Source organism: Bos taurus, chromosome 16 (assembly GCF_002263795.3).
Source record: "Bos taurus isolate L1 Dominette 01449 registration number 42190680 breed Hereford chromosome 16, ARS-UCD2.0, whole genome shotgun sequence".
Taxonomy (NCBI): domain Eukaryota; kingdom Metazoa; phylum Chordata; class Mammalia; order Artiodactyla; family Bovidae; genus Bos; species Bos taurus.
In genome coordinates, this window is record NC_037343.1 from 73,218,428 (window position 1) to 73,246,066 (window position 27,639).

General features: G+C 37.0%; 1 protein-coding gene across 3 annotated transcripts in view; it reads right to left on the reverse strand.

The window, feature by feature from the left end:
- Nucleotides 1–27,639, reverse strand: part of SYT14 (synaptotagmin 14) — a 210,798-nt gene that overhangs the window by 57,931 nt on the left and 125,228 nt on the right. For all 3 annotated transcript variants that reach the window (XM_024976891.2, XM_059875832.1, XM_059875831.1), the window contains 2 exons: nt 20,470–20,741; nt 15,074–15,523 (listed from right to left, as the gene is read on the reverse strand). In XM_024976891.2, the coding sequence (XP_024832659.1) occupies nt 15,074–15,523; nt 20,470–20,741 (722 nt within the window). The remainder of the gene's footprint in view (nt 1–15,073; nt 15,524–20,469; nt 20,742–27,639) is intronic.

Here is a 27,639-nt window from a genome sequence, read left to right on the forward strand (position 1 = left end):
TATAAGTGGTCTTTAAATTTTAATGTAGTTAATGACCACTTGGGGAATTTGATTAAAGATTACTAGGCTGCTTCCCAGTGATTCTGGTTTGGTGGACCTGGTGTTGAGCCCCCAACTTGATGTGAATGACTATTAGAGCTCACTCTGAGAAATTTTGCTTTTAATCTACAGGACTAATTGAGAAGAGGGTTAGGTATTTGATTTGCTTCATAATAAATATTTTAGATTTTAATTTTGCATTTTAAACATTCATTTTTTTGGAGTGGCATTTATAATATGTATATAAAAATATGAAACAAACCCAAAGGTTAAAAAGTCTAAGTTCTTATTAAGAGAAGATGAAAACAATTAGGGTGAAGGGAAGAAGAAATGCTTCATATGAGGGATAAACTTTTTCTTGCTTTAAGAGTATAAGACAGCTGCTTACTGTACAGACTACATTTATACATCCACTTTGAAAATAATTAGTGGCTATATACATGATCTGATCATCAGATTTTAAATATGCAATACTGCATACTTGGAAAGAGAGGGAAAATTTAAAGGAGAAAAGTTTCATTTTACACATATTCTTCCAAAATGAACTCATGAACATACAAACTTGAAGTCAGCTACCAAAACTCCTGGTAGTAAACCACAGTGAATACTGTCAACTGTCCATTCAACAGTCACTCCCCATCTTTTTATTTCTTGCTTGGAGAGCTCACCTCTCACTATGAAGACTAAAATGCCAGACACTTGCACTTCTAGTCTCTCTTGCTGAGGCTAACACAATTTAGTAAACTGTTAAACTGCTCTGAGTTGTGAAATTTTAGGATCAATAATGAAATAACATTTTATAATTCATTCTAGGATACAGGATTGTGAAAGATTCAGAAGTAAATGATGAGAAATATCCAAGAAATGGAGCAGTTCCAAAGAACAAAGTTTGAAAAGAAATGGTACAGAGTAAAACAATGAGAGAATCCTCCTTTACTTTTCATGAAATCATTTTGGTTATGATATATTCTCAGCAGGAGACCAGTGTTAATTATTAAAAAGCATTTTTAGTTTTCATTTCTGGATCTATTTTACATTTTTTTCCCTAAAAATTACAATCTTGACATTTAGGGATTCTTAGAGATTATTACATCTAATAAAAACAAATTTCATGGGAGTAAAGACATTAAAATTTTAAAGTAGGTCTATCAACACTCATAGACAAAGCCAACCATCTTCTAGGTAAAATTTAGTCTTATATAATGATAAGGTTCCAAAGAGGCAGAGGAACCAGAGATCAAATTGCCAACATTCACTGAATCATGGAGAAAGCAAACGAGTTCCAGAAAAACATCTACTTCTGCTTCATTGACTACTCTAAAGACTTTGACTGGATCACAACAAACTGTGGAATATTCTTCAAGAAATGGGAGTACCAGACTACTTTACCTTTTTCCAGAGAAACCTGTATGTGGGTCAAGAAGCAATAGTTAGAACTGGACATGGAAGAACTAACTGATTCAAAATTGGGAAAGGAATATTAAAAGGCTGTATACTGTCATCTTGTTTAACTTCTATGCAGAGTACATCATGCAAAATGCCAGGCTGGACAAATCACAAGCTGGAATCAAGATTGTCAAGAATAACACCAGCAACCTCAGATATGCAGATGATACCACTCTGATGATAGAAAGTAAGAAGAACTAAAGAGCCTCTTGATGAAAGTGAAAGAGGAGACTGAAAAAGCTGGCTTGAAATTTAACATTCAAAAAACTAAGATCATGGCATCTGGTCCCATCACTTCACGGCAAATAGAAGGGGAAAAAGTGCAAGCAATGAAAGATTTTATTTTGGGGGGCTCTAAAATCACTACGAATGGTTACTATAGCCATGAAATTAAAAGATGCTTTCTCCTTGGAAAGGAAAGGAAAAGTGAAGTCGCTCAGTTGTGTCCAACTCTTTGCGACCCCATGGACTATAACCTACCAGGCTCCTCCGTCCATGGGATTTTCCAGGCAAGGGTACTGGAGTGGGTTGCCATTTCCATCTCCAGGGGATCTTCCTGACCCAAGCCCAGGTCTCCCACATTGCAGGCTTTACCGTCTGAGCCACCAGGGAAGCCTTTCTCCTTGGAAAGAGAGCTATAACAAGCCTAGATAGCATATTAAAAACTAGAGACATCACTTCACTGACAAAGGTCCAAATAGTCAAAGGTCCAGTAGTCATGTACAGATGTGAGAGTTGGACCATAAAGAAGGCTGAGCACTGAAGAACTGATGCTTTCAAATTGTGGTGCTGAAGAAGACTCTTGAGAGTTCCGTGGACTACAAGAACAACACACCAGTCAATCCTAAAGGAAATCAACCCTGAATATTCATGGGAAGGACTGATGCTAAAGCTGAAGCTCCAATACTTTGGCCACCTGACGTGAAGAGCTGACTCACTGGAAAAGACCCTGATGCTGGGAAAGATTAAAGGCAAAAGAAAAAGAGGGCGCCAGATGATGAGATGGTTAGATAGTATCACTGACTCAATGGACATGAATTTGAGCAAACTCCGGGAGGCAGTGAAGTACAGAGGAGCCTGGTATGTTGCAGTCCACGGGGACACAAAGAGTCGGAGAGAACTTAGTGACTGAACAACAAGAACAAATTGATAAAGTAGAGAGTAACTAAAAACACAGACTGTGGAGCGATGGACTGAAATTCCGACTCTGCAATTTACTGTGCGACCCTAGGAAGTTCAGTTAACCTATTATGCCTGTTTGCTATAAACTGGGGCTAATAGTACCTATTATCTGTCTTCAAGGGTAATTGGGAGGATTAAATGACAGCAAGTACTTAAAACTGTACCTAGCACATGGACACACCACTCAAGTTGAAAGTAAATGAATGTTATTTGTTTTAACTTCTTTTACTAATGTAACTATTTTCAGAGATTATAAATTAAAATTATTTTAACTAGAATTAAACCCTAGTTATAACTGACGTGTAAAGCATGGACTACTTAGATAAAATTTTTAGAACCTGAAAATTTTAAATCTGAGATCTCCTTTCCTAACAGAACACTAAGCCTTTGCTGTGACCTGTGTCAGTCAGGGCTCAGTGAAGGAAAAAGAAATGACTTCAGGTATTTTAAGAGAGAGATTTAATTCAGTTAAGTTAGGTGCTTACAGAACAGTAGGGAGAGCTGGAGGAGCAGAGTCCAGGCCGGTCCTGCAGGAATGACTCCTTAGAACACAGAAAAACTGACTCACCAAAGGATCTATTACATTTACCAAAAAGGTGGGGGAGATATAGTATGAGTTGAAAAACATAACTATTTTAGCTTCATTAAGGGATCAGGAAGTCATCACTGCCATTACAATTACTCCTTAGCATCCACGAAGCTGAAAACTAGCTATTAGAATGTTGCTAGAGGGGAAAAAAAAACATCTTCCCTTGAACTTGCCGGCCCGCAGCAGCAGGAAGATGGCTTCTGTCTCACTTCCACCTTGCAAATCGTGCATGAATGCATCTAATTGGGAGAATCTGATTAGCATCAGAACTCTAGGGAATCTGAGAGGCACATCCTCTGAAGCACAGGAAAGTAGAAAAGATTGGGATACTTGCAGATTGACTCTGGGGTAGTCAAAGTCCCTGAAGTACCTTTTTCTCATTGGTAAAATGGGGATAAATAATGATACTCATAGTGGGCTTATGATGAGGATTTAAGAAAGCAATAAAAATGATTCTTTTGCAATTTTGAAACCTTAAGCTTCCAGCATCTAGCATTGCAGCTGAGAAGTCTGACGTCATTCTGATCATCATTCATTTTTCTATGTTACCTGGGCCCTTTTAGGATCTTCCCTTGATGTTCTGAAATTTCACTATGATGTGTCTAAGTCTGGATGTTTTCATTGCTTGTTCAGGCTCTTTATTTGGACACTCAAGTCCTTCAGTTCTGGCAAATTTTCTTGTATTTTAATACAGCTTCCTCTCCTCTGTTTTGTTTTTTTTTTAAATGATCCACCTTTTAGTCATATGTTAAATCCTCTTACATATTGTCTCTCATTTTTTTTCTTTTTTTGGTATTTATGTCTATTTTTTCTATGCTTTTTTTTCTTCTCTATTTCTGGAAATTTCTTATTTCTATCTTCTGACCAATGGATCAACAACATTTTTCTGTAAAGAGCCAGACAGTAAATAACTTTTTCTTCACAAGCCATATGACCTCAGTCGCAACCAGGCAATCCACCGTTGCAGTCCCAAAGTGGCCATGGGCAGTATGTAAACAACAGGAGTAGCTAAGAATTCTCATCACAAGGAAAAAATAAATTTTCTATTTCTTTCATTTTGTATATATACAAGATGATATGCACTACACCTATTGAGATAATCATTTTATGATGTGTTTATGGGAGTCAACTCAAAACGCTGTACATCTTAAACTGATAAAGTACTGTATGTCAACTGTATCTCAGTAGAACTGGAAGAAAATTAAGTAAGGTTAAAGAATAAAAAGAATATGTGACTGAGACCGTATGTTGTGGCCTGTGCAGCCCAAAGTTAACTTTCTGGTGCTTTACAGAAAAAGTTTGCCCACCTTCACTGTAGACACCTGAAATGTCAGTGGAAGTAGCATATCAATTTTGAGCAGAAGCTTTAAGAGGTAAGGATTAGTTTGCTACGTCCTCTGACAGCCAGCAAAGTTTCAGAAAGCACCTCCCCTCTCAGTTTGGGCCCCAGAATGAAGACAGAGTGGAATAGAGCCAAAACTGACCCAAAATGGACATGCAGCACAAGTGAGAAAGAAACCTCTGCAGGGTATAAGGCACTGAAGGTTTCAGGGTTTGTTATCTCAAAATAAACTTGCCTAAGACCGCCTTGCAAGTTTTGCTGAAGTAATAAATTACTCTATGTGCCTGCACTTCTTTACATAATATTTATAATTCAGACTTCTTAATAATTACTCAAAATATATTTCTAAAAATTTGGATCTTAAAAACATTCAAGGCTTGAATTATATTTGGTTCCTAAAAGAATTATTTTCCTAGTTACTTGCATGGTTGGACTAAGTACTCTTTGTATTGTTGGATCAAAGCACTTCTACTTTCCTCTTCCTGATTGCAATGTTCCTGCTGATTCTGAAACTTGAAAAACACAATGTAATAAATTTTTAAACGGCATTAGCTAAACTTTGTCTAATGTTCTTTAATTTTTTAACATTTAAAAGTTCCTACTCTGTGTCAGATGATATTCTTTACATGGATAACTTTTTTTTTTTTAATCATCCCTGTTTACAAATGAAAAAACTGAGGCACACAGAGGTTGCGTATTCATCTGAGAACAGACAGCTGGGAAGAAGTGGGGAGCTAAGACGTGTTCTAAGGATGTCATAATCTCTATGTTCTTAATCCCTATGCTGTATCAACCCTCTTAAATGCAAATATAAACTTGATCTTGAAAATCTAACAATTTCAGCATTAAAACTGTAAGTTTCCACTATCCAGTAATTCTTTTTCTATAATTTAATTTTTAATTGAAGGATAATTAAACTTTACAGAGTTTTGTTGTTTTCTGCCAAATATCAACATGATATCCAATAATTCTTAAACCTTTTATAAGAAACCACAAATGAGCTAGTATAAAGAATAATTTTAGAACTTGAATATAGCTTAAGGAACAATGACAGCTTTCAATTCTAAGAAAAATATATCCCCTCCAATAATCTAATATAAAAAATGTACTTATAATACATGCTATTTTCCATCAACTAAATGGTATCATATTCCTTTAAAAATGAACCAAATTAAATTTTAATCAGTTTACTTTTTTACTGTAGAATGTGGATATATTGAGCCATATAACTTTGAGAATACAAATTACATACTTTGATTATATAACATGAGATAATTAAAACTCTGTGTGTGCCAGACTTAAGTCTTCAGTTCCAGTTAGCTCTACTAGCTTTTCTCTGCTACAAAAGAATATAATTAGTATGAATCATCAATTGCCCCAAAGTGACAGACTATAAAATGAACACTGTTAACAGGTAAGACACAGCCTATGTTAACAACTCTAGGTCTAAGATACAAAAATCATTATTTTTGTAAGACCAGAGGCTATCTTTAAACTATAAAACAATAAATAATAGGAGAATGATTAAAATAAATTAAGAATATGTATTTTATTTCAGAGTAAGGTGGTGCTAGTGGTAAAGAATTTGCCTGCCAATGCAGGAGATGCAAGAGACGTGGGTTTCAATCCCTGGGTTGGGAAGACCACCTGGAGTAGGAAATAGCAACCCAGTCCAGTATTCTTGACTGGAAAATCCCATGGTTAGAGGAGCCTGGTCACAAAGAGTCAGACACGACTAAGTGACTTAGCATCAGTACGAGCCTGTCCTAAACCTGAACGCAGTATTTCTTAAGTTCATATTTCACTGTAAGAATATAAATGCATCAAATGTAAACTGCTTTTTTAAACTTAAATTTCAGAAAAATGCTTTTGTAATTAGTATTTATCAGTTCTCTTTAGATTCCCACTGTACGCCTAAATAGCTATTACCTTGGAAAAGCGTCATTAAACCCTGTCAGTGAAAGCTGCTCCCAGTCATGTCTGACTGTTTGCAACCCTGTGAGCTATACAGTCCATGGAATTCTCCAGGCCAGAATACCAGAGTGAGTAGCCTTTCCCTTCTCCAGGGGATCTCCCCAACCCAGGGATCGAACCCCAGTCTCCCACATTGCAGGCAGATTCTTTACCAGCTGAGCCACAGGGAAGCCCAAGAACACTGGAGTGGGTAGCTTATCCCTTTTTCAGGGGATCTTTCCGACCCAGGAATCAAACCAGGGTCTCCTGCATTGCAGGCAGATTCTTTACCAATTGAGTTATCAGGGAAGCCCAAACCCTGTCAACCTCAAAATAAATATCACAGCAGATAAAAACCACAACTCTTTTGGAAGGAGCATTAGGAATACTATTAATCCAGATGAAAATACTTTAAACAATATCATTAGTACTGGTTTTTTAATAAAATATATTTGTGTGTCTATAATTATTCAAAATTAGTATCTAGCACTTAAATATTTTTTCCCAGTGAAGAACCTACTAAAATATCTGTCACAACCTTAAATGCAGAAATCCTAGAATTAAGGATTTTGGTTTTGATTCACATTTGCCCATTAGATACTGCCCTGCTGTATAACATTAACACAGTGAGGAGAATGAGTAGGAAAAAATAAAATGTTGCCTCTGTTTGGTATTTCTTTTGTTTGTAAAGGAAAGGCCTCAAGGACAAACTTTACTTTTCTAGCTTACATTTGAAAAAAATAATACAAAAACAGGAATGAAGTATGAGTTGGTTCTCGGTAGTTTATAGTTTATTTAGCAGTTGGATGGTTCAACTAAATGAATCCCAGCTAAGATGCTTCATGCTTTTCATTCCCCACAGTAGATATTAAAAAAACAAATGATTTTAGTCACTGCAATTTCAGTTTCTCTCAATTTTTCTGCATGTTCAAAATTTCTTGAGACTTAACATTTAAACTTGACTTCTTTATAAACTAAGTTTAAACTTAACATTTAAAATAAGACTCTGATTTAAACAAAAAGCTTCTGTTTATGCTATACTTTAGCTTCTCCTTTGCACTGAAAGATTTATCTGATTAACAATTCTTCATGCGAAACTAGGGTTATTGCTCTCTACTAATAACATATGCTCACTTACTTTCTCTTGGAATGTGAAAGTGAAAGTCACTCACTCATGTCCAACTCTTGCAACCCCATGGACTATACAGTCCAGGGAATTCTCCAGGCCAGAATACTGGAGTGGGTAGCCTTTTCCTTCTCTAGGGATCTTTCCAACCCAGGGTTCACCCAGGTCTCCCGCATTGCAGGCAGATTCTTTACCAGCTGAGCCACATGGGAAGCCCAAGAATACCGGAGTGGGTAGCCTATCCCTTCTCCAGTGGATCTTCCCAACCTAGGAAATCGAACTGGGGTCTCCTGCATTGCAGGTGGATTCTTCACCAACTGAGCTATCCGGGAAACCCTTTCTCTTTGAATAACTGTCTCTAAATAGGCCTATAGCTATTTAGTTTTATACTAAAGTGAGCCATGACTCACATTACTGTTACTATCTAGGGAACTGAATTGCATACATGCAACTTTCTCCTTGATGCAGAAATTTTTAACTGGGATCATTAGTTTATTATGAAGTATTTATTTTAAATTACTTTATGGTAATCTATGTTGAGAAAATGAAGGTTTTTATTGACAATGGTAGTGTGTTAATTGTAGTGAATATGAAAATTGGTGAATGATGCTGGGAAAGATTGAAGGCAGGAGGAGAAGGGGATGACAGAGGATAAGATGGTTGGATGGCATCACCGACTCAATGGACATGGGTTTGGGTGGACTCCGGGAGCTGGTGATGGACAGGGAGGGCTGGCGTGCTGCAGTCCATGGGGTTGCAAAGAGTCAGACATGACTGAGCAACTGAACTGAACTGAAAATTTTTTCTTTTAATTTTATATTGGAGTATATAGTTGAGTAACAGTGTTGTGTTAATTTCAGGCATAAGTTTTAAAAGTTATTTGCTAATAGAGACTCAAGTATGATTCTTAGAGGAACACACATTTCAATGATAAAGTCTGAGCAGTAATTCATCTCTCTTAAAAATAATAGTACAAATATCAAACTAAATTAATTCAATCCATTAGTATAAAGAGAGGCTGTTCTTGAGACACAGGGATTACAGAAATTAAAGGCTGAAAATACAAGGGTCTAAAATAAGTCAGTCATGAGGAAAGTTGATCACTCTTAAGACACTGTGGCATAACACTCCTAAATGAGAAATTATATAAGCATTTATGTCTCTAGCCAATCATGATTTAAACATGAAATAATTCCTGCTATGTTTCTATTAATTACCCTGAGGTGCATATTTATTGAATTCCAGGTCACAAAATATTCCTAATAGAGCTGTTTAAAGCATGCTGCTGGGCTTCCCTGGTGGCTCAGTGGTAATGAGTCCACCTGCCACTGCAGGAGACACAGGTTCAATCCCTTGGTCAGAGAGATCCTCTGCAGAAGGAAATGGCAACCCACTCCAGGATTCTTGAAATCCCATGGACAGAGGAGCCTTGAGGGCTACAGTCCATGGGGTTGCAAGTGTTGGATACAACTGAGTGACTAAACAACAAGAAGTGAGCTGATACTTATCAGGGAATAGCGTTACACTGAACTCGGTAAGACTTTTAAAATGATTCAGTTTAGCCAAACATGTCAATGAATCAATTTCACCTATGTTCTAGGATGTATGAAAAATATCAAATAAGGATAACAAGAGTATCTATTCTCCAAGTGTTTAAATTCTAGAAGGAAGATAAAAAACGTTAGAGAACAAGAAAACACGTGACTAGCTGTAAAAATCAGCATTAGGGGTAATAATTGAGAAATATTATATACCATATGCACCTACTCACCCATCCATCCATTCAACATTTATACAGCAATAATTAGTACGGGTGGGCTTACTTGCTGGGTCAGTTGTAAAGAATCTGTGTGCCAATATGGGAGACCCAGGTTTGATCCCTGGATTGGGAAGATCCCCTGTAGAAGGAAATGCCTAGCATTTCCTATGCTAGGAATGCACTCTAGCATTCCTGCCTGGGAAATCCCATGGACAGAGGGGCCTCGCAAGCTATAGGCCATGGGGTCGCAGAGTCGGACATGGCTTAATGACTAAACAACAACAACCAGTACTAGAATATTTGATTCTAGATAGAAAAGATCAACTAATTTAAATTATATTGGACATAAGTGAATAAATTTTCAAAAAGATTATATTTAAATTAGACTTTAAAGGAAATTTGAGATTTAAATAGACTCAAATTGCAATTAAGTGAAGTTGCTCAGTTGTGTCTGACTCTTTACAACCCCATGGACTGTAGCCTGCCAGGCTCCTCCATCCATGGGATTTTCCAGGCAAGAGTATTGGAGTGGGTTGCCATTTCCTTCTCCAGGGGATCTTCCTGATCTAGGGATCAAACCTGGGTCTCCTGCATTGCAGCAGACTCTTGAACATCTGAGCCCCAACAAAGCTAGCTTGTCAAGTCATGATCAGGAATGACGTTTTGGTATAGTGTCAGTTCAGTTCAGTCGCTCAGTCGTGTCCGACTCTTTGCAACTCTATGTGCAGCCCGCCAGGCTTTCCTGTCCATCACCAACTCCCAGATGTAAATGAAGCAAAACCCTGATGATACTGCCATCTCTTTTACTTTAACATTCATTCTATTGGGTTGGTCAAAAAGTTGGTTTGTGGTTGTCCACAAACCCGAATGAACTTTATGGCCAACACAATATACTCACGTACTCTTGGCACTTCCTCTCCAACACGAACTTCCATCATGCTCCTCCTCTTCAGAATCTCCTTGCTGTGCCTTCGGACGCTCCTGATTTATGATAAACTCCTCCAGAACTTGAGTTTCTTCTCTGAACCCTCAACACCTTTAACTGAATTCCAATTCTTCCCTGAGAGAGTATCATTCTCCACAGTCTTTTCACCCTGGTTATTCTCTCACACCTAAAGTGCCTCAGAGTCAGGCAGCAAAGTTCTCTGCTGCTTTCGCAGACACTGTTCCTCTAAAATCATGGAAAAGAATAACAATTTTCCTTTAAGGCGCACGTCATTTTGTCTTCATAGTTATTCTGTCTGAGACATTTCCTCTTCATTCCCTGACCATTTTCTCTTTGTTTCTTGAGAATCACAATCCTTGATTAAATCCTATTTCATACTTCAATTTCAGCCACCATCTTTTATGACTCTCATGGGGATAACCCATCCAAGAACCTGGCCTCCTTTAACCAACTGGTCCGTCTCCAGTGTCTTTACCTTTTATTCCATCTCAGCTGCCTACTGTTATGCTTAGTCGCTCAGTCATGTCCAACTCTTTGTGACCCCATGGACTGTAGCCCACCTGGCTCCTCTGTCTATGGGGATTCTCCAGGCAAGAATACTGGAGTGGGTTGCCATGCCCTCCTCCAGGGGGTCTTCCCAACCCGGGGATCGAACCCAGGTCTCCTGCTGTGCATAGATTATACAAATTAAGTACTGTCTGTACAGGAAGGGTTGTATGTTTATGAAAGAAAGAATAAAGTCTAATTATTAATAAATCACAATGAATATGTATATTATTATTAATAGATTTAATAAGTTGAATAAGAAATAAAACTTGAGAGGGGAAAAGGGAAGAGGCTATTTCAGACAACTGTAATAGAGAGATTACTATATGGTACCAAAAATGCATGTGAAGAAAGTAACTGGGGTTATATTAATATACAGGAAAATGAAAGTGAAAGTTGCTCAGTCGTGTCTGACTCTTTGAAACCCCATGGACTGGGAATTCTCCAGGCCAGAATACTGGAGTGGGTAGCCTTTCCTTTCTCCAGAGGATCTTCCCAACCCAGGGATCAAACCCAGATCTCCCGCATTGCAGTCAGATTCTTTACCAACTGAGCCACAAGGAAAGAATGTCATATAAACAAGTTGAGAGTAAGGGAAAAGTTCAAATTATGAGAGGGATACACCATGGTGGGCTTCCCTGGTGGCTCAAATGGTGAAGAATTTGCCTGCAATGCAGGAGACCTGGCTTCAATCCCTGGGTTGGGAAGATACCCTGGAAAAGGGAATGGCAACCCACTCCAGTATTCTTGCCTGGACAATTCCATGGACAGAGGAGCTTGGCAGACTACAGTCAGTGGGGCTGCAAAGAATCAGACACGACTGAGCAACTAACACTTTCACTTTCACACCGTAGTAGGAAGGGTAACTAACAACACTCTAACTATTGAGTATAGCTTAAGAAATGAGTATAGCAAGTAAATACTATACCATATGGCTACTTCAAGGTTTCCAGTCAGGGTTCTTATTTGAAATCACTGGAAGCTAACTCTAAGTGATACAGCAATTTATTAAAGGGACTGGGGTGACGAGAGAACCAGACTTGTGGTTAAGCTTCTCAAGAGCAAAATCTAAAATCATACTGCGGAACTGAGCTGGGGAGGAAATTTGCTACTGCTCTTACTGCGCACTTGAATGCCAAGGTCTTTTCTTTTCTGCAATTATTACTTAACATTGTTCAGCACCAATACAATTTCTGCAAGAGCAAAACTATTTCAGAATTACTACTGACTCGTTATCAGATTCCTCCACCATCAGCCTCATGAGAACATGAATTGAGTGCAGCATCTGCTTCTCTGTTCAGTCTGTGCCGAGGTTTCCTGGAGGTGAGATGAGTGGAGTGTCTAGTTAACATGACTCCCACCCTAGCTACCAGTGAGACTGGGAAAGTGAATTAAACAGCTTAACTGAGGGAGGTGGGAGTATTAGTTGGGACTTGCTCAGACATAAGAAGGTTGCTGAAAAATTATGAAAAAGTGAGAAAACATAATAAATGTCCACAATTAACGCTTAGTCACATACTAAGCATACAAAACTCACCTAAAAATCATCAACTTCCCCCCTAATATATATTAGTAGAATCAGAGAACAAAGTGATAGGTAGAACCTTAGAGATAATTTCTTTTAAATCTCTCGTTTTACTAACAAGAAACCTGATGCCAAAAATTATTAGATAATTTATCCAAATGCACCCAATTAGTTAGTAGGAAGAACACGTGCTTTTTAACCCTTTGTATATTTTCTACTGTTCACTGATCAAATTATACGCTTATCTTAATGTTAAACTTAAATCTTACCCTCAAGGAAACTCAGGGCTTACTTCTCAGAAAGTTAGTTTGGTGATACTGGTCATTTTTCTCTCAATGTATTGTTTGGATCAGTTTCTGAAAAATTAGCTATAAAACTAAATTATTTATGCAGAATTCTAATTTTCTATCATTACTCATGGAAATGAACCATAATTAAGCTTCAAATATGCTTTAACCAAAGTTTGTAAATTTTTTGACTAGATTAGAAATTTCCCTTGCCAAAAGGCTAATAATATTCTTTCAACAAGAAGAAATTATTCAAAAGCTCTAAGAATAAATGTTTAATTATGAAAGTACCTCTCACTCATATATTATTACATCTTACAAAAGTGGAGCTAAAATCACCTAGGTGATCTACAATCACATGATTTCTTTACACAGTTAATATCCAAACTTCAGCAAAGAGAACATTAACTAGAGAACAGCCAGAATATATGCATTCTTTTAGTCTTTTATTTTTATGACAAGAAAACTGATCGAATTTGGAGTCTTAACCTCGCAATTGTCAAACGCTAGCTGTTTTTGGCACAGAAGCCAAAAACAAGCAATGAGATTTCGAGCAGGCGGAGAAAAAAGAAGACAGAGAGCGTAACAATTCAACACAGGCACAGACTTAAAGAAGCAGCAGAGACTTTGAGAAGCATGGCAATGCAGAGAAAAAATTCTCTATGAGCAGAAGATAAGTTTTGTTCAGATTAAAACGTTACGTCTTAGATGCTATCTACTTAGCACTTTTTTCTTTTTGTGAACACTCCACAGAAATTAATTGTACTGGTTGTCAGAAATATAGAAATACAGAATTAAGTTTAGGCCAATACATGTAATGGAGGTGTGTACAGAAATCATTTAGTTTGGTCAGAGGAAAAAAAAACATGTTAAAAACATATTATTTTGTATGGCTTCATTTTCTTTGTGAAAAGTATATAATTAATACAGAATTGGGAACAGAAAAGTCAAAGCAAATAAAGGAACACAAAATACATACCTCTTGATGGTACAGGCATTCTCTTCTAATATAAATCAGGTATTTCTATATATAAGAATGCATTTTCCACAGATTAACTAGTAACCGCTCAGACCAGATAATGAGAAAGTTTAAAAAATCACAGTAAGAATTACAGAATATTTAGTTTTATTAAAAAGTTATCTTTTCCCCTGTGAAATAGCACTTGCATTATTTTTTTTCCTGCTCCCTTCTGATAAACTGCTGGCATCTACAGTAATTCTAAAATTTAAAGTGAAAAAAAGCTATCAATTTATCCAATAAAGGATAAATATTATCTTAAGAACCCAGAGAGATACACTAAATTATGACCTTTTGGTTTTTAAAGATGCTGAAATCATCTAGTTGAAAAGGTATGGTTCTACTGGGGATGAAGGTCCCATGAGATCAAATGCTGCCGGTAGAAGTCCAATTAAACTAATCTTGGACTTAACGCTTGACATTTAAAAGCTTAGAAACAACTCTAAAATAGTATAGTTTCATTTTAATACACAGATTTATTCCAAACCTGTGTATTTATGGGTAAAAATACTTCTTATTCAATTGTAAGAGGACTAAATATAATTCAAAATTTCTATTTATAGCATATCATGGATTTTCTCATAATCTAAATAGCTATGTGGCATAGTATATCTTCTTGGTTTAAATAAGTTGTACAGCTCTCCTGTGACTTTCAATGTCTTGTGGCAATTTAGTTTAAAATACAAAGAGAGACAGACAGACAGACAGGGTATGTGATCAGAACCTGGAGGAAAAAAGAGAAAACGGAGAAGAGCTTATAGTACTAAACACAAATATTCTCCCAGAAACACCGTAAAATCTTTGTTTTAAAAAAAAAGTAGAAAGTATAACAAGGGCAAGGTTTTTTGAACCCTTAAAGATAATTTCACAGCCGTTCTGGAAAGACCGAGGCAGCAGCATATACTCTGTAAGAATAAATAATTTCTATAGTATATCAAATAAGATATGGGGCTAGATAGTTGTTAACATATCAACCTAGATTTAACATGGGAAGAAAACAATAAATGCTCTAAAGAGTTCAGATGATGTCATAATCAATCATCTAATACATGTTTAATGAAGGAATAAATATGTAAGACATCAGGCCAGGCTCTGTGAACATAAAACACATAAATCATATATAATCTTCAAGGGCAACTTTTATAGATGAGAAAAAGTTATACCTACCTATCTAGGACTTAGAAATTTTGTAGGTATGATTACCATGGAAAAAAATAGGCTGAGAAAGTTGTTGGGTTGATCATAGATTTTAAAAATTGTGTATATTATATACCATGACATAAACTGTATTTGGGCTATTTGAGCAGATACTCACAGAATGATTGTAAGAAGGTTCCAATATCACAGGTAATGACATTTTCCCTTGAAGATTCAATTTTGTTAAATAAAAAATCTTTTCCCCCACAATCTTTTCTTTTTTCATGCGGTGTATACCATACAGTCTAAACCGAACTGCATAATTTCCAATCATCTCAGATTCAACATGATTAAATTTGAATGTTTCTGTGAAGACAGGGCATGGTCCTCTCTGGATGCTGGTTTTTGCTCTCTGTTTCTTTATAGGTAGAAGAACAAGGTGTACTTGCCATGAGTTGCCACCTGTCCTGTTATATGTTGGGATATCTGTGACAGCTGTCACTGTTACCAGAAGCTTCTGTTCTTGTGAGTCATAGTCAAAAGTCACATCCAGGGTACCATATTTAGCTTCTGGCTCAGGATCAAAAGGTTTAGGAAGCTGTGAAGACGATCCTTGAGCTGACACATCCTAAGAAAAGCAAATTTAAATGTTTTCAGTTTTTAACTCCATTATTTAATTCAGAATGTAAATAAGTACCTGGTATTTCTTTAGAAGGATGATATGAAAACTGTTTTGATTTGCTATCGTAAAGAAAGTAATAATAATCAACAGCCAACTACAATCAAAAGTTACTCTTTTGAGGCAGAATAACGTAAGTTAAACTCAAAAACTTAGTAAGTAAATACATGGAATAGTCACCATTACAATTTTGAGAACGTTGGCTGTATGTTTTTAACGTGAGAAATTGAAAATATACATTTCAAGGTGTATCTCTGTTCTTTTTGTGAAAAAAAAAAAAAGCTAAATTTTTAATGTTATAAACAATACAATTGACAGCTCAATATCAGGTTGGAGAGAAAGAGAACATGAATAGAAGGATAATGCTATTGAAACATTTGGTTCCAATTTCAGATGTGCCCCCCAATGCCCCCACCTGTATTAGAATGTTAACATATTTAGGCTTAAAAGTCAATGGAAAGTTGAAATATGAAAGTATAAACACAAAAGCCTCAAAATATTTAAAGCCAAATATTTATTTTCCATAACACACACACTATTTCAATTTTTAACTAGAATTTCAAAGTATATATTATTTTTAATACTAATACTGTTGAAAATGGCAGGATACATACTTCAAAAGTTAAAAAAGTGTTAAACTGTATATTTTACTTGTAAGAGTAAAAGAAACTGTACCCACTTTGATCATCTCAAATTCCTGCTAATCTAACTATCTGGGATGTAATAGTTTCAGCTAGTTACTGAATAGTACCAAATTCAGCTCTCAGACTTTTCAGCTATACCACTTCACCCCTTCAAGTATTTTAACAAATCAAAGGTCCGTCTAGTCAAGGCTATGGCTTTTCCAGTGGTCATGTATGGATGTGAGAGTTGGACTATAAAGAAAGCTGAGCGCCGAAGAATTGATGCTTTTGAACTGTGGTGTTGGAGAAGACTCTTGAGAGTCCCTTGGACTGCAAGGAGATCCAACCAGTCCATCCTAAAGGAGATCAGTCCTGGGTGTTCATTGGAAGGACTGATGTTGAAGCTGAAACTCCAATACTTTGGCCACCTGATGTGGAGAGCTAACTCATTGGAAAAGACCCTGATACTGGGAAAGATTGAAGGCAGAAGGAGAAGGGGACGACAGAGGATGAGATGGTTGGATGGCATCACTGACTCAATGGACATGGGTTTGGGTGGACTCTGGGAGTTGGTGATGGACAGGGAGTCCTGGCGTGCTGCGGTTCATGGGGTTACAAAGAGTCAGACACGACTGAGCGACTGAACTGAACTGATAGCTGATATGGCTATGTAACTCTGCTCCAGCCAATGGGAAAGAGAGAGAGTTCTGTATAAACCATCCAGATCAGGTCTGCAGAAGAAAGTACCTGCTCTGCACTCTCTTCTCTGTCACTCTTCCCACAAGCAGATACACACGGAGGATGTGTGGGTCAGCTTGGACCAAGTAGATTAGATCAGCACCCTAGGGGATGACAGTGACTAAAAAGCATGAACTGGGCTGATGGATGATGATGTTGTCAAATGGTCTGTCAAACGAAAGGCAATCTTCCATGGCTTTGTATTTGATGGTATATTTGTCTCTTTGTTTTAGGACCTTTGTTGTTTAATCACTCGGTTGAGTCTGACGTTTTGCAACCCCCTGGACTGTAGCCTGCCTGGTTCCTCTGTCTATTGGATTTTGCAAGGAAGAACACTGGAGTGGGTTGCCGTTTCCTTCTCCAGGGGATCTTCCTGACCCAGAGATTGAACCCGCACCTCCTGCATTGGCAGGTGGATTCTTTCCTACTGAGCCGACTGGGAAGCCCAATAGGACCTTAACATGTACCTGACTATTGCACCTACTGTGTGCCTGGCTGTATTTTCGGTGGCAGGATGACCAGAGAATCAAAAAGACATGAGTCTTTGACCTTGTAAATCTACATGTCTACCTATGAGGATTCAACTGCTATCATGAATGGAAGAAAAGATGACAAGTGAAGAATTCTTTAGGAGCAGGAACAAACTCTCACGGGGGAACTCATTTTTTTATGCAATATGATTAGATCGGTATAAAAATATTCATACTCTGTTACACTGATAGTTTAGAGCAAGATGTTTTAATACATGCCACTTCATAATTATAGATGATTAATTATATTAATTTATTTTTCAATTAAATATTTTATAAAATAGTGTCATGACAGCTAAGATTGTCAAGGTAATAAATATTTTTATAAGGTCCCAGAAGGCTATTTCTGAATTTTGTTTCTCTTGGTGCCTTCCTATTTTTTTTTTCCTGGGCATTCTGAGAGCTCTCATGAAACTGGGGGTTAAAAGGGTAGGCCCTTTAGAGATAAAAGCTACTATTTGTATTCTACAAATAGGTAATTAGAAAACAACTCCTCTTTTCAAGGTTCTGAGCCAAAGTTGTAAATAATCTTTAGCAACAGGTTATCAACACAGTTAATGAACTCCTTGCCTGGCAAGCCTGTGATTCCTCCTTGGTCCTCTCCCAGTTCAACTGTGTATGGAGATAGATAGGCTCTAAGAGAGCTGGAGCCTGGACTAAACCAACAGGAAGGTAAGAATTTTCTAGTTGGTAAATAATATTTATTAAAGGAATGGTGGTAGGCAAAATAAACTCCAAAAGACACAAGAATCAGTTTCATACTAACATAGGCTATCAGCATTGAAGTATTCAGGTGACATGCATTTGCTGTAGTTTGAATATATTCAGTTTTGCTGTAGAAGACACAAATACAAGCAGGACAGGGGAGACTCCTTATAAGAAGTATTAACACAGAGAGCAAGCTTCTGAAATACGGGCAAAACTCACAGGCTCTGTTAACTATAGATAATAGGTAAGGAAGTAACTTGAGAGACACAAGCAGAATTCAGAAGATGTGGTAAATGTAGATAATAAATAAGTTAATCATTTGCAAGATATGCTCAAGACAGAATAAACAGAAAATAGGACAGAACAAATGACTATTAGCTATGGAAAGGGACAGAAAGCCTAAGCTATGATCAAGTCACCTCTGGGCTGACAGCTCTGCCACCCATGTGTTCTATGTAAGAAATGCAGATAAAATCTGTATCTAGTAGACTAACTGCAAGTTTCTATGGTGGCCAGGAGGATGCCTTCCCCTGCATGTCCCCCATAAAACCAGTATGGCCCTGGGAACCCTTGTTCAAATCTCAGCTTCTGTCCCTGTTACCAGGCCATAATTAGGGAACGCTACTAGAGCAGAAATAGTGTAAGACTGGACATAAGGACAGTATGTCCACTGGGATCCACACAGCGTGGTCCTGCCTCCTGTACTTACTGGTATCCTATCCTAAGGGTGTTCTCCTACCTTATCTTGCTCCTCTTACTTCTTGCTTTATATCTGAAATAGCTTCACACACACACACACACACACACACACACACACATGCACTCACACATACACACACCAGGGTAATCTGAGCATCTTAATTCAGTCTGTTTTGAGTCCTCTGAGATTGCTTGCCTGGTGGTGTACTTGGAGGGAACCAATGCTTCAAAGTAATTTCCCACACTATGATCCAGGTGAAGAGGGGCAATGTAGCAAAGCTTTTTAGAGCACTGTTTTTACAGTCAGGTAGACCTGGGTTTGAATTACATTCAAGATCTGCTTATACTTGGGCAAACTGCTTAATTCTCTGAGTTTTAATGTTTTCTTTTCTAAAATGGAAATAACAACTTCCTGAAGGTGATGTTGTTAGAATTAAATGAGCTGACTGTGTAAAAATTACAGCAAAATTCCTAGGACAATTGGTGATAGCTATTACTGTTGTTAGTTCCACAATCCAGGTTTCATTGTTAACTTCTTGGCTAGCTATATAGTTTCCAAGTCTATAAAACAGTTATCTCAAATTTGCTCAGGTATAGAACATGGAGAAATATTCTTTGTGGAAAATCATGAAATACTGCTATATTAAACTTATAATACCAATATAGAATTTTAGATACTATATAATAATATTAGAAATAGTAGAAAAGTAATAACAGATAAAAAGTGTCCTTAGAAATTTTTATGTAAGAAAAAATTTAAGGAAATTGTATTCAGAGCTCTACTTTCATTATCTTATTTTGGCAATAGATAAAAATTCACCTAGTAAGAACACTGACAGCCTGCAGTATCATGAAATGTTGTATGAGGCAAAACTTGTAAAGACTTGCAATCTAGAAGAACGTAAATACTGCCTTATGAAAACCTCTAGATTACCTTTACAGTTTCCATCATAGGAAGATCAAAACAAATCCTTTTTAGAACATGGGAAGACTTCAAAAGTATAACACACCTATTTTTATTGCCGTTTTCACATTTTCTGCTCCACAAAGAGGAACTCTTAAAGCACAACCAGCCAATCACTCTGAATGCATGATGCCATGAATTCAAACTTCATGGTAAAGCTGAGCATCACTTATCCCTTCCACATTCCAGAGAGTGAAACTGCAAACAATATTCTGTAAGGTTTGTAAAACATTAAAGGGAAACCTCCCAATAGTAAAAATATCTAAATTCAGTAATTTAAAAAATAAACACAAACATAAATAGGAACCTTAACATAAAAGAAATGGGTAATTCCAGAATATTTTATGTAAAATGCTAAACAAAAATTTTTTTAAACCCCAACAGAAGTTGAAATGTTGGGGAAGATACTTTTCAGCATCTTGTATATTGCTCTCAGTTTTATCAACCCATCCTTTTTTTGAGGGGGAGTTGAAGGATGGTTGGGACAGCCCTGAAAGGTCTGCTGGATAAAAATAGAAACCATAAGCCACAAAGGACACCATAGTGATAACACCTTCTGACCAGGAGGAGAAGCACAGGATTATTATCTTCCAAATAACATTAATTTTAAATATTCTATGTGCTTTTACTTACTTCAGGGCTCAGGACTGCAGTGCTGTCACTTGGAACATCTTCTTCATATCCTTTATTATGAAAACTTTCTATTTCATGACCTGTGCTTCCTTCACTCGGACACTTGTTATATGAGCATCTTGGACTGTTGCTGCAGTGGGAAAATTCACATTTACTGTCCCCAATTTCTGAGGGTGTACATGAGAGGTGGGGAGAACCACTGTCATCCTGATATGGTGGTGGCTGCAATTCATCCAGTGGGGGTGTTCTTCTCATTCTCTGAATGCAGTTTCCTGATAATGATTAAGAATCTGGTCACTGTTTCCAATTAGCCTCAACATGCAGTATAGTCCACAATAATTGTAAATAACTTAAAAAAAAACTGGATTAAAATGTTGTGGCAAGGTAATTACTAGATTTACTAATGAGTTTTCTTCTTCCCTGGTTCAGATGCAGAAATCAAATAATCTGGTTTCTCAATCCTCTCCTGCATAGTAAGATGAGGAAAAATAAGTTATGTACCAAGACACCCTGTTTCATATTATGAAAATGGGACAGCGATAAATACTAGTGAAATCGATAATTTATATAGGTCCATCTTTCAAAACAATCCTAAAGCATACAAACTTCAACTATTCCCTCTAGTCACAATAGGTAGGTAAAACAAATATAAACCTCATTTATTTTCTTCAATTACTGAGATGAACTTAAACTAGCATTCACCTCAGCAGCATTGGAAACTAGGTTTTCCTGTCTAGCCGAGACCCAGAATCCTGAAATGAAGTGCACTGTGAATGAGGCCTAATTCCCTGTGTGCTGTACTTAAGTGCTCATTTATGTCTGACTTCGCAACCCCATGGACTGTAGCCCGCCACCCACCAGCGAAGTCTGAAGTCCGCATTCCACCCTGTCTCCCTTATGAAGAGGTCACTCCCTGCTCCACCACATCCTGCATCAGGACTCCTAAAGTCCACTCTACCTTGTCTATAGTAGGCATCTCAAACTCTACATTTTCTCTCTCTCCTAAATTTTTAACTTTTACTTCAATGATTTACCTAAATAACAGAATAAGCAGGTCTGTGAACAGGACAGAGGCGGGGACAGGCGGGTATGTTAGGAAATAAGAGTTCACCATACAACTCAGGGATAGCTAAATCTGTGCAAATAATTCCTGGACATAATATCAGATATAAAACTTAAATATGGCTCAGTTTTTCCTTTGATGGACTGTCACTCTGCTTTCTTGAAAGGAACTCTGGAAAATAGGTCATTTGTATTTCTTATAACGGAGAAATGTTCAACAGGTCTTCTGTAATTGCTAAGATAGAAAAGCTTCTTGCTAAGACAGAAAAACTTTACGTAAGAACTATAAAACTCATTTAAAAATTACCATGATGTCTGGTTCAATTGAAAAATACTGATCTGCATGAACTTAGCACAGATTTACATATTTGATCAGAAGTCCTAATTTTGGAAAAAGAAATTAAATGTGTCACCTAGTGAGTCTAACATACCAGGGTTAGGAAATAAATACAACATAGAAAAATTAATGACTTAAGTTGAAACTAAATTTGAGGAGATAGATTGGAAGTAGTAGCCAAGAAGACACAATAAATCAGATTTCAGCATGGGGCTTCCAGGAAAGCTACTGTTTTCCTGACAAAGCAGCAGACTTAACTTGCATGTCCCTTTGGCCCAGTGGCTTTTCCCCTTTCTCCTGCTTTAGAGGTGTAGCGCTCATAACCATGAAGTAACAAGCGTGAGAATGAAAACTAAGGATGATGAAGAAGTATCTGAAGAATCACTAAGTAGCTACCTCCAAAACTTCTTGATGTCTGAGACAAATAAATCCCTATTTGGAAAAAACCAACCAACAAACAAAAAAAAACCCCACAAAAACAACGACTTCCTTGGCAGTCCAGTGGTTAAGACTCCAAGCTTCCGTTGCAGGGGGCATGGGATCAATCCCTGGTAAAGGAACTAAGATCCCACATGCTGCATGGCACGGCCAACCCCCACCCACCCCCCATCTCCAAAACAAAATCCCCCCAAACTTGATATCTGAATTTTCTTTTGTTTCTAAATATATTCTCTGGTAGTTTTTAAACTGACATCTTCTCTCCCTTTAAAAATGTCTATTTAACCAGTCACTGAATTATAAATTAAATTGTAATACCTAAATATTTACCATAACATGAAGTCAATTAAAAAATTCCCAACATAGTAATTCTAAGAATCAGCCTACCATTTTTTCCTTTATCTTAATTTTTTTAAAAAGAGAGATGATCTTTCCCAGACGTCTTTTATTAATAGCATACTATCCCATAGGTCTCACTGGACAGAACTAGGTCACATGTCTATTTCTAAACCCACCTGTGGTAGGGAGGATGTGATTACCATAACTGGCTTAACCAGAAGCCTTCAAATTGAAGCTAGGGATAGGATACATCTCACTGCTCATATCTGTATGGAAAAGAGTAGATGCCACTCAATGAATTAAAAAAAAGGACCGGGAACAAGACAAGGATTCTGACTCTCATTACTTTTATTCAGCATGGTACTTCAAGTCCTAGCCATAGAAATTAGGCAAGAAAAGAAAGACATCCAAATTGGAAAGGAAAAAGTAAAACTATCTGTATTGGCAATGACATATTATATATAAAAAACCATAAAGAGTCCACAAAAAAAACCTTTTAGAACTAATAAACATAATCAGTAAAGCTGCTGGATACAAAATCAATGTAAAAATCAGTTGTGTTTTTATCAACTCACATGAATTATCATAAAAATAAGGGAAAAATTCCAATTCCAATTGCATGTAAAGGATCCACCTGCCAATGCAGGAGACATGTGAGACACACATTTAACCCCTGGGTTGGGAAGATCCCCTGGAGAAGGAAATGGCAACCCACTCCAGTATTCTTGCCTAGGAATTTGCATGGACAGAGGCGCCCGGTGGGCTACCATCCATGAGGTCGAAAAGAGTGAGGCACGACTGAGAAACAGCATGCACAAGCATGCACCAAGGAATAAATTTAACCAAAGAGGTGAAACACCTTTACACTAAAAACTATAAGACACTGATGAAAGGAACTGAAAAACACACTAATAAATGGAAAGATATTCTGTGTTTATGGACTGGAAGAATATTGTGAAAATATTCACACTATCCAAAGCAATCTACAGATTCAACGCAATAGCTATCAATATTCCAATGGCATTTTTTTCCCACAGAAATAGAAAAAACAACCCTAAAATTTGTATGGAAACACAGAAGATTTCAAATAGCCAAAGAGATCTTGAAAAAGAAGGAAAAAGTGGGAAGTATCAAACTTCCCGATTTGAAAGTATAATACAAATCTACATTAATCAAAACAGAATGTTACTGGCACAAAAGCAGACACATTGTCCAACGTAACAGAGAGCCCACGAGTAAACCTACATATGTATGGTCAATTAATTTATGACAAAGGAGCCAAGAAAATACAATAAGGAGAAGATAGTCTCTTTAATACATGGTGATGGGAAAACTGGACAGCCATATGCAAAAGAATGATACTGAACTAGTGTCTTGCATCATATACATAAATCAACTTGGAATGGATGAAATACTTGAATATAAGAACTGAAACCATGAACTCATACAAGAAAACATAGTGTGTAAGCTCCTTGACATTGGTCTTCACAATGTTTTACATCTGACACCAAAAGTAAAGGCAATAAAAGCAAAAATAAGCAAGTAGGGTTACATAAAACTAAATAGCTTCTTCACTGCAAACAATCAACAAAATTAAAAGTCAACCTACAGAAGGGTGGAAAATATTTACAAATCACGTATCTGGTGAGGTGTTAATATCCAAAATACATGAAGAACTCACAACTCAGTAAAACACCTAACAATCTGACTGAAAAATGGGTTGAGAAACTAAAAAACATCTTTGGAAACAAGTTGTTTTCCAAAGAAGACATGCAAATGACCAACAGAAACATGAAAAAGTTTTCAAATCACTAATCATCAGAGAAATGCAAGTTATTCACCATGAAATATCAACTCACACCTGGCAGAACGGCGATTATCAAAAAGCCGAGAGATAACTAGTGCGGGGTAGGATGTGGAGAAGGGGGAATCCTTGCACACCACTGGTGGGAGTGTGAACTGCTGAAACCACTATGGAAAACAATATGGAGATTCCTCAAAAAAGTGAAAATTGAACTCATATATGATCCAGCAATTGTACTTCTCTGCACTTCTCTGGAGGACATGAAATCACTATACTGAAAAGATACCTGCATTTCCATATTCACTAAAGTATTATTTGTAATAGCCAAGACATGGAAACAACTGAAGTGTCCATCATGAATGAATGGATAGAGATAATGTGGTTTAGACAGACAATGGACTATATTCAGCCATAAAAGAAAAGTTGCCATTTATGACAACAGGGACGGACCTTGAGGCCAAAAATGTTAAGTGAAGTAAGTAAAAGAAAAAGATAAATACTTCTATGTCAAGTATACACAGAATCTTAAAAATAATGAATCCATGGATATGGAGAACAGGTTGGTGGTAGGCAAAACATGGCAGGGTTGGGGGTAGGAGAAAGGGAGGAAGGTGGTAAAAGGCACAAACTTCCAGTCACAAGATAAATAAGTCCTGGGGACGCAATTCACAGTGTTGACTATACTTAATAATACTGCATTGTATATTTAAAATTTGCTGAGAGTAGAATAAAAATAGATAAAAGTTCTTATCAGGAGACTAAATGTACAACTATGTAAAATGACTGATGTTAACTAAGCCCATTGTGATAATCACTTTGCAATACTTACATATTATCAAACCATTATGTTGTACATCTTGGAATAACACAAAGTTATATGTTAATTAAATCTCCATAAAATTAGGAAAAGTAAAAAAATGACTCAGTGTTTTCCTTCCAAAAACTTGCACACTTTGGGAGTACAAAAACATGCACACATTAAACAAAACAAAAAAGTGGATGCCTAAAGGTGCCAGGAAGGAGGAATATAAAGGATCCTTGCTTTTCTTATCCATCAGTCTAGCAACTGATTTCAGTCTCCATTTTTATTAGAAAAAAAAATCTTCTCTTTATGTGGGTCCATTTCCACTTTTAATAATCCTTTTCTGAACTTTCTTTTGATTCGACCAGCACATACAGTTTCCGTCTGGTAATTGCATTATACCTCACTTCCTTTGGCTTACTCTTTCACTTATCAAGTCCCTGTCTAGCTGCCACCAACTGTGGTACTTACACAGCTGACCTCCAGTCATCTGAATCTTATTTAGAGTTAGTGTCACTGTGGTCCAAAGACTAAGGCATAAGTTATCCCAAAGAAGTTTACTGATATATAAAGATTCTAAGTCGGAGAAGGCAATGGCACGCCACTCCAGCACTCTTGCCTGGAAAATCCCATGGACGGAGGAGCCTGGTAGGCTGCAGTCCATGGGGTCGCTAAGAGTCGGACACGACTGAGCGACTTCATTTTCACTTTTCACTTTCCTGCATTGGAGAAGGAAATGGCAACCCACTCCAGCGTTCTTGCCTGGAGAATCCCAGGGACGGGGGAGCCTGGTGGGCTGCCGTCTATGGGGTCGCACAGAGTCGGACACGACTGAAGCGACTTAGCAAATTAGCAAAGATGCTAAGTAGGCTCTATGGGTTGATTTCAATATTGTTTCTGGATTTGAGAGAAACAACTTTAAAGCTGTGAAGTGGAATATATAAAATATTTTGGAATACATATATATATATATAAACATTGGGATTTATAAATTATGTAAGTTTATATAATTATATATTATTGTATAAATCCTCAAAGCTTTGAATATAATTACCACACTTTTCTCTTTTTCATTTTACTCTTGCATTTTACTTTTCAAAGTGAAGAAGGCCAAATGTATCTGGAATTTAAATTTCATTGAAAAGATACAGCTATGAGGATTTCTTCTTTAACTCTCTGCAATAGTATCTTTCTTCCTCTAGCTGTTAACTGCTTTTCACTATCTACATAGTGTAAGAACTTGGCTTAAATTGAATTGATGTTGGAAAAATTTTAAGACAATTGTTTTATAAAATAGCACAATTTATGTCAGAGTTGTTAGATTACACTATAAACATCCAACCTTAGAAAGAAATTTTTTGTGGGGCTATCAAATACCAGAATGATAATGCCATACTCTTACTTTATTCCTCATTTTACAACCCAATTTCATACTCTGTTTTATGGAAATGATATAAAAGGGTTCATGCATGACTATATTTTAAGCATTTTAATTTTCCATTTGCATATTGCACAGCACCTAGAAAACAAGACAAAGTATCTTCCTACTTTAAGAAAAAAACAGGATGCATGCGTATCTGGAATATGACCTGTAGGTCTCAACACTATGTTTTAAGACACTGGTTTTCAAAGTTTGGCAACTGCAGCTCTAAAAAGAGGTGAATATTCAACATTTGTAGAATTCATACCTCTTTTCAGATGCCTGTGGAAATCTGCTAAAATTTACCATATACTGGGTGATAACTTAAGGCTCAACACATTTCACAAAACTGGGGGTGTAAAGGGGATGTTTTCAAACCACAGTGGAATTAAATTAAAAATCAGAAACAAAAATATAATAAAATGTATAGAAATCTAGATAAAACAGCTAGAAATTTAGATAAACTTCTAAACTGCCCATGGATTAGAGGAGAAATCACAACAGAAATTAGAAAATACATTGAGGATATAATGAGGATAAAAATAATCCATATAAATACTTGCGGAATGTGGCTAAGAAGGACAGTTACAGGCCTAAGTGCATATACTGGGGAGGGCAGGGGAGAGAGGAAGGTTGAAAATCATAATCTGAGTACCCATTTCAAGACGTTTTACAAACAAACAAATGAAATTCAAAGGAAGTAGGAAGAATGAAAGGAGCAGAAATCAAAAATAGAAAACATGCATACAAAACAATACATACAATAGAAAAGCATTAGCAAACCAAAGGAGAAGGAAATGGCAATCCACACCAGTATTCTTGCCTAGAGAATCCCATGGACAGAGGAGCCTGTTGGGCTGCTGTCCGTGGTGTCGCACAGAAGTCGGACACGACTGAAGCGACTTAGTATGCATGCATGCATTGGAGAAGGCAATGGCAACCCACTCCAGGTTCTTGCCTGGAGAATC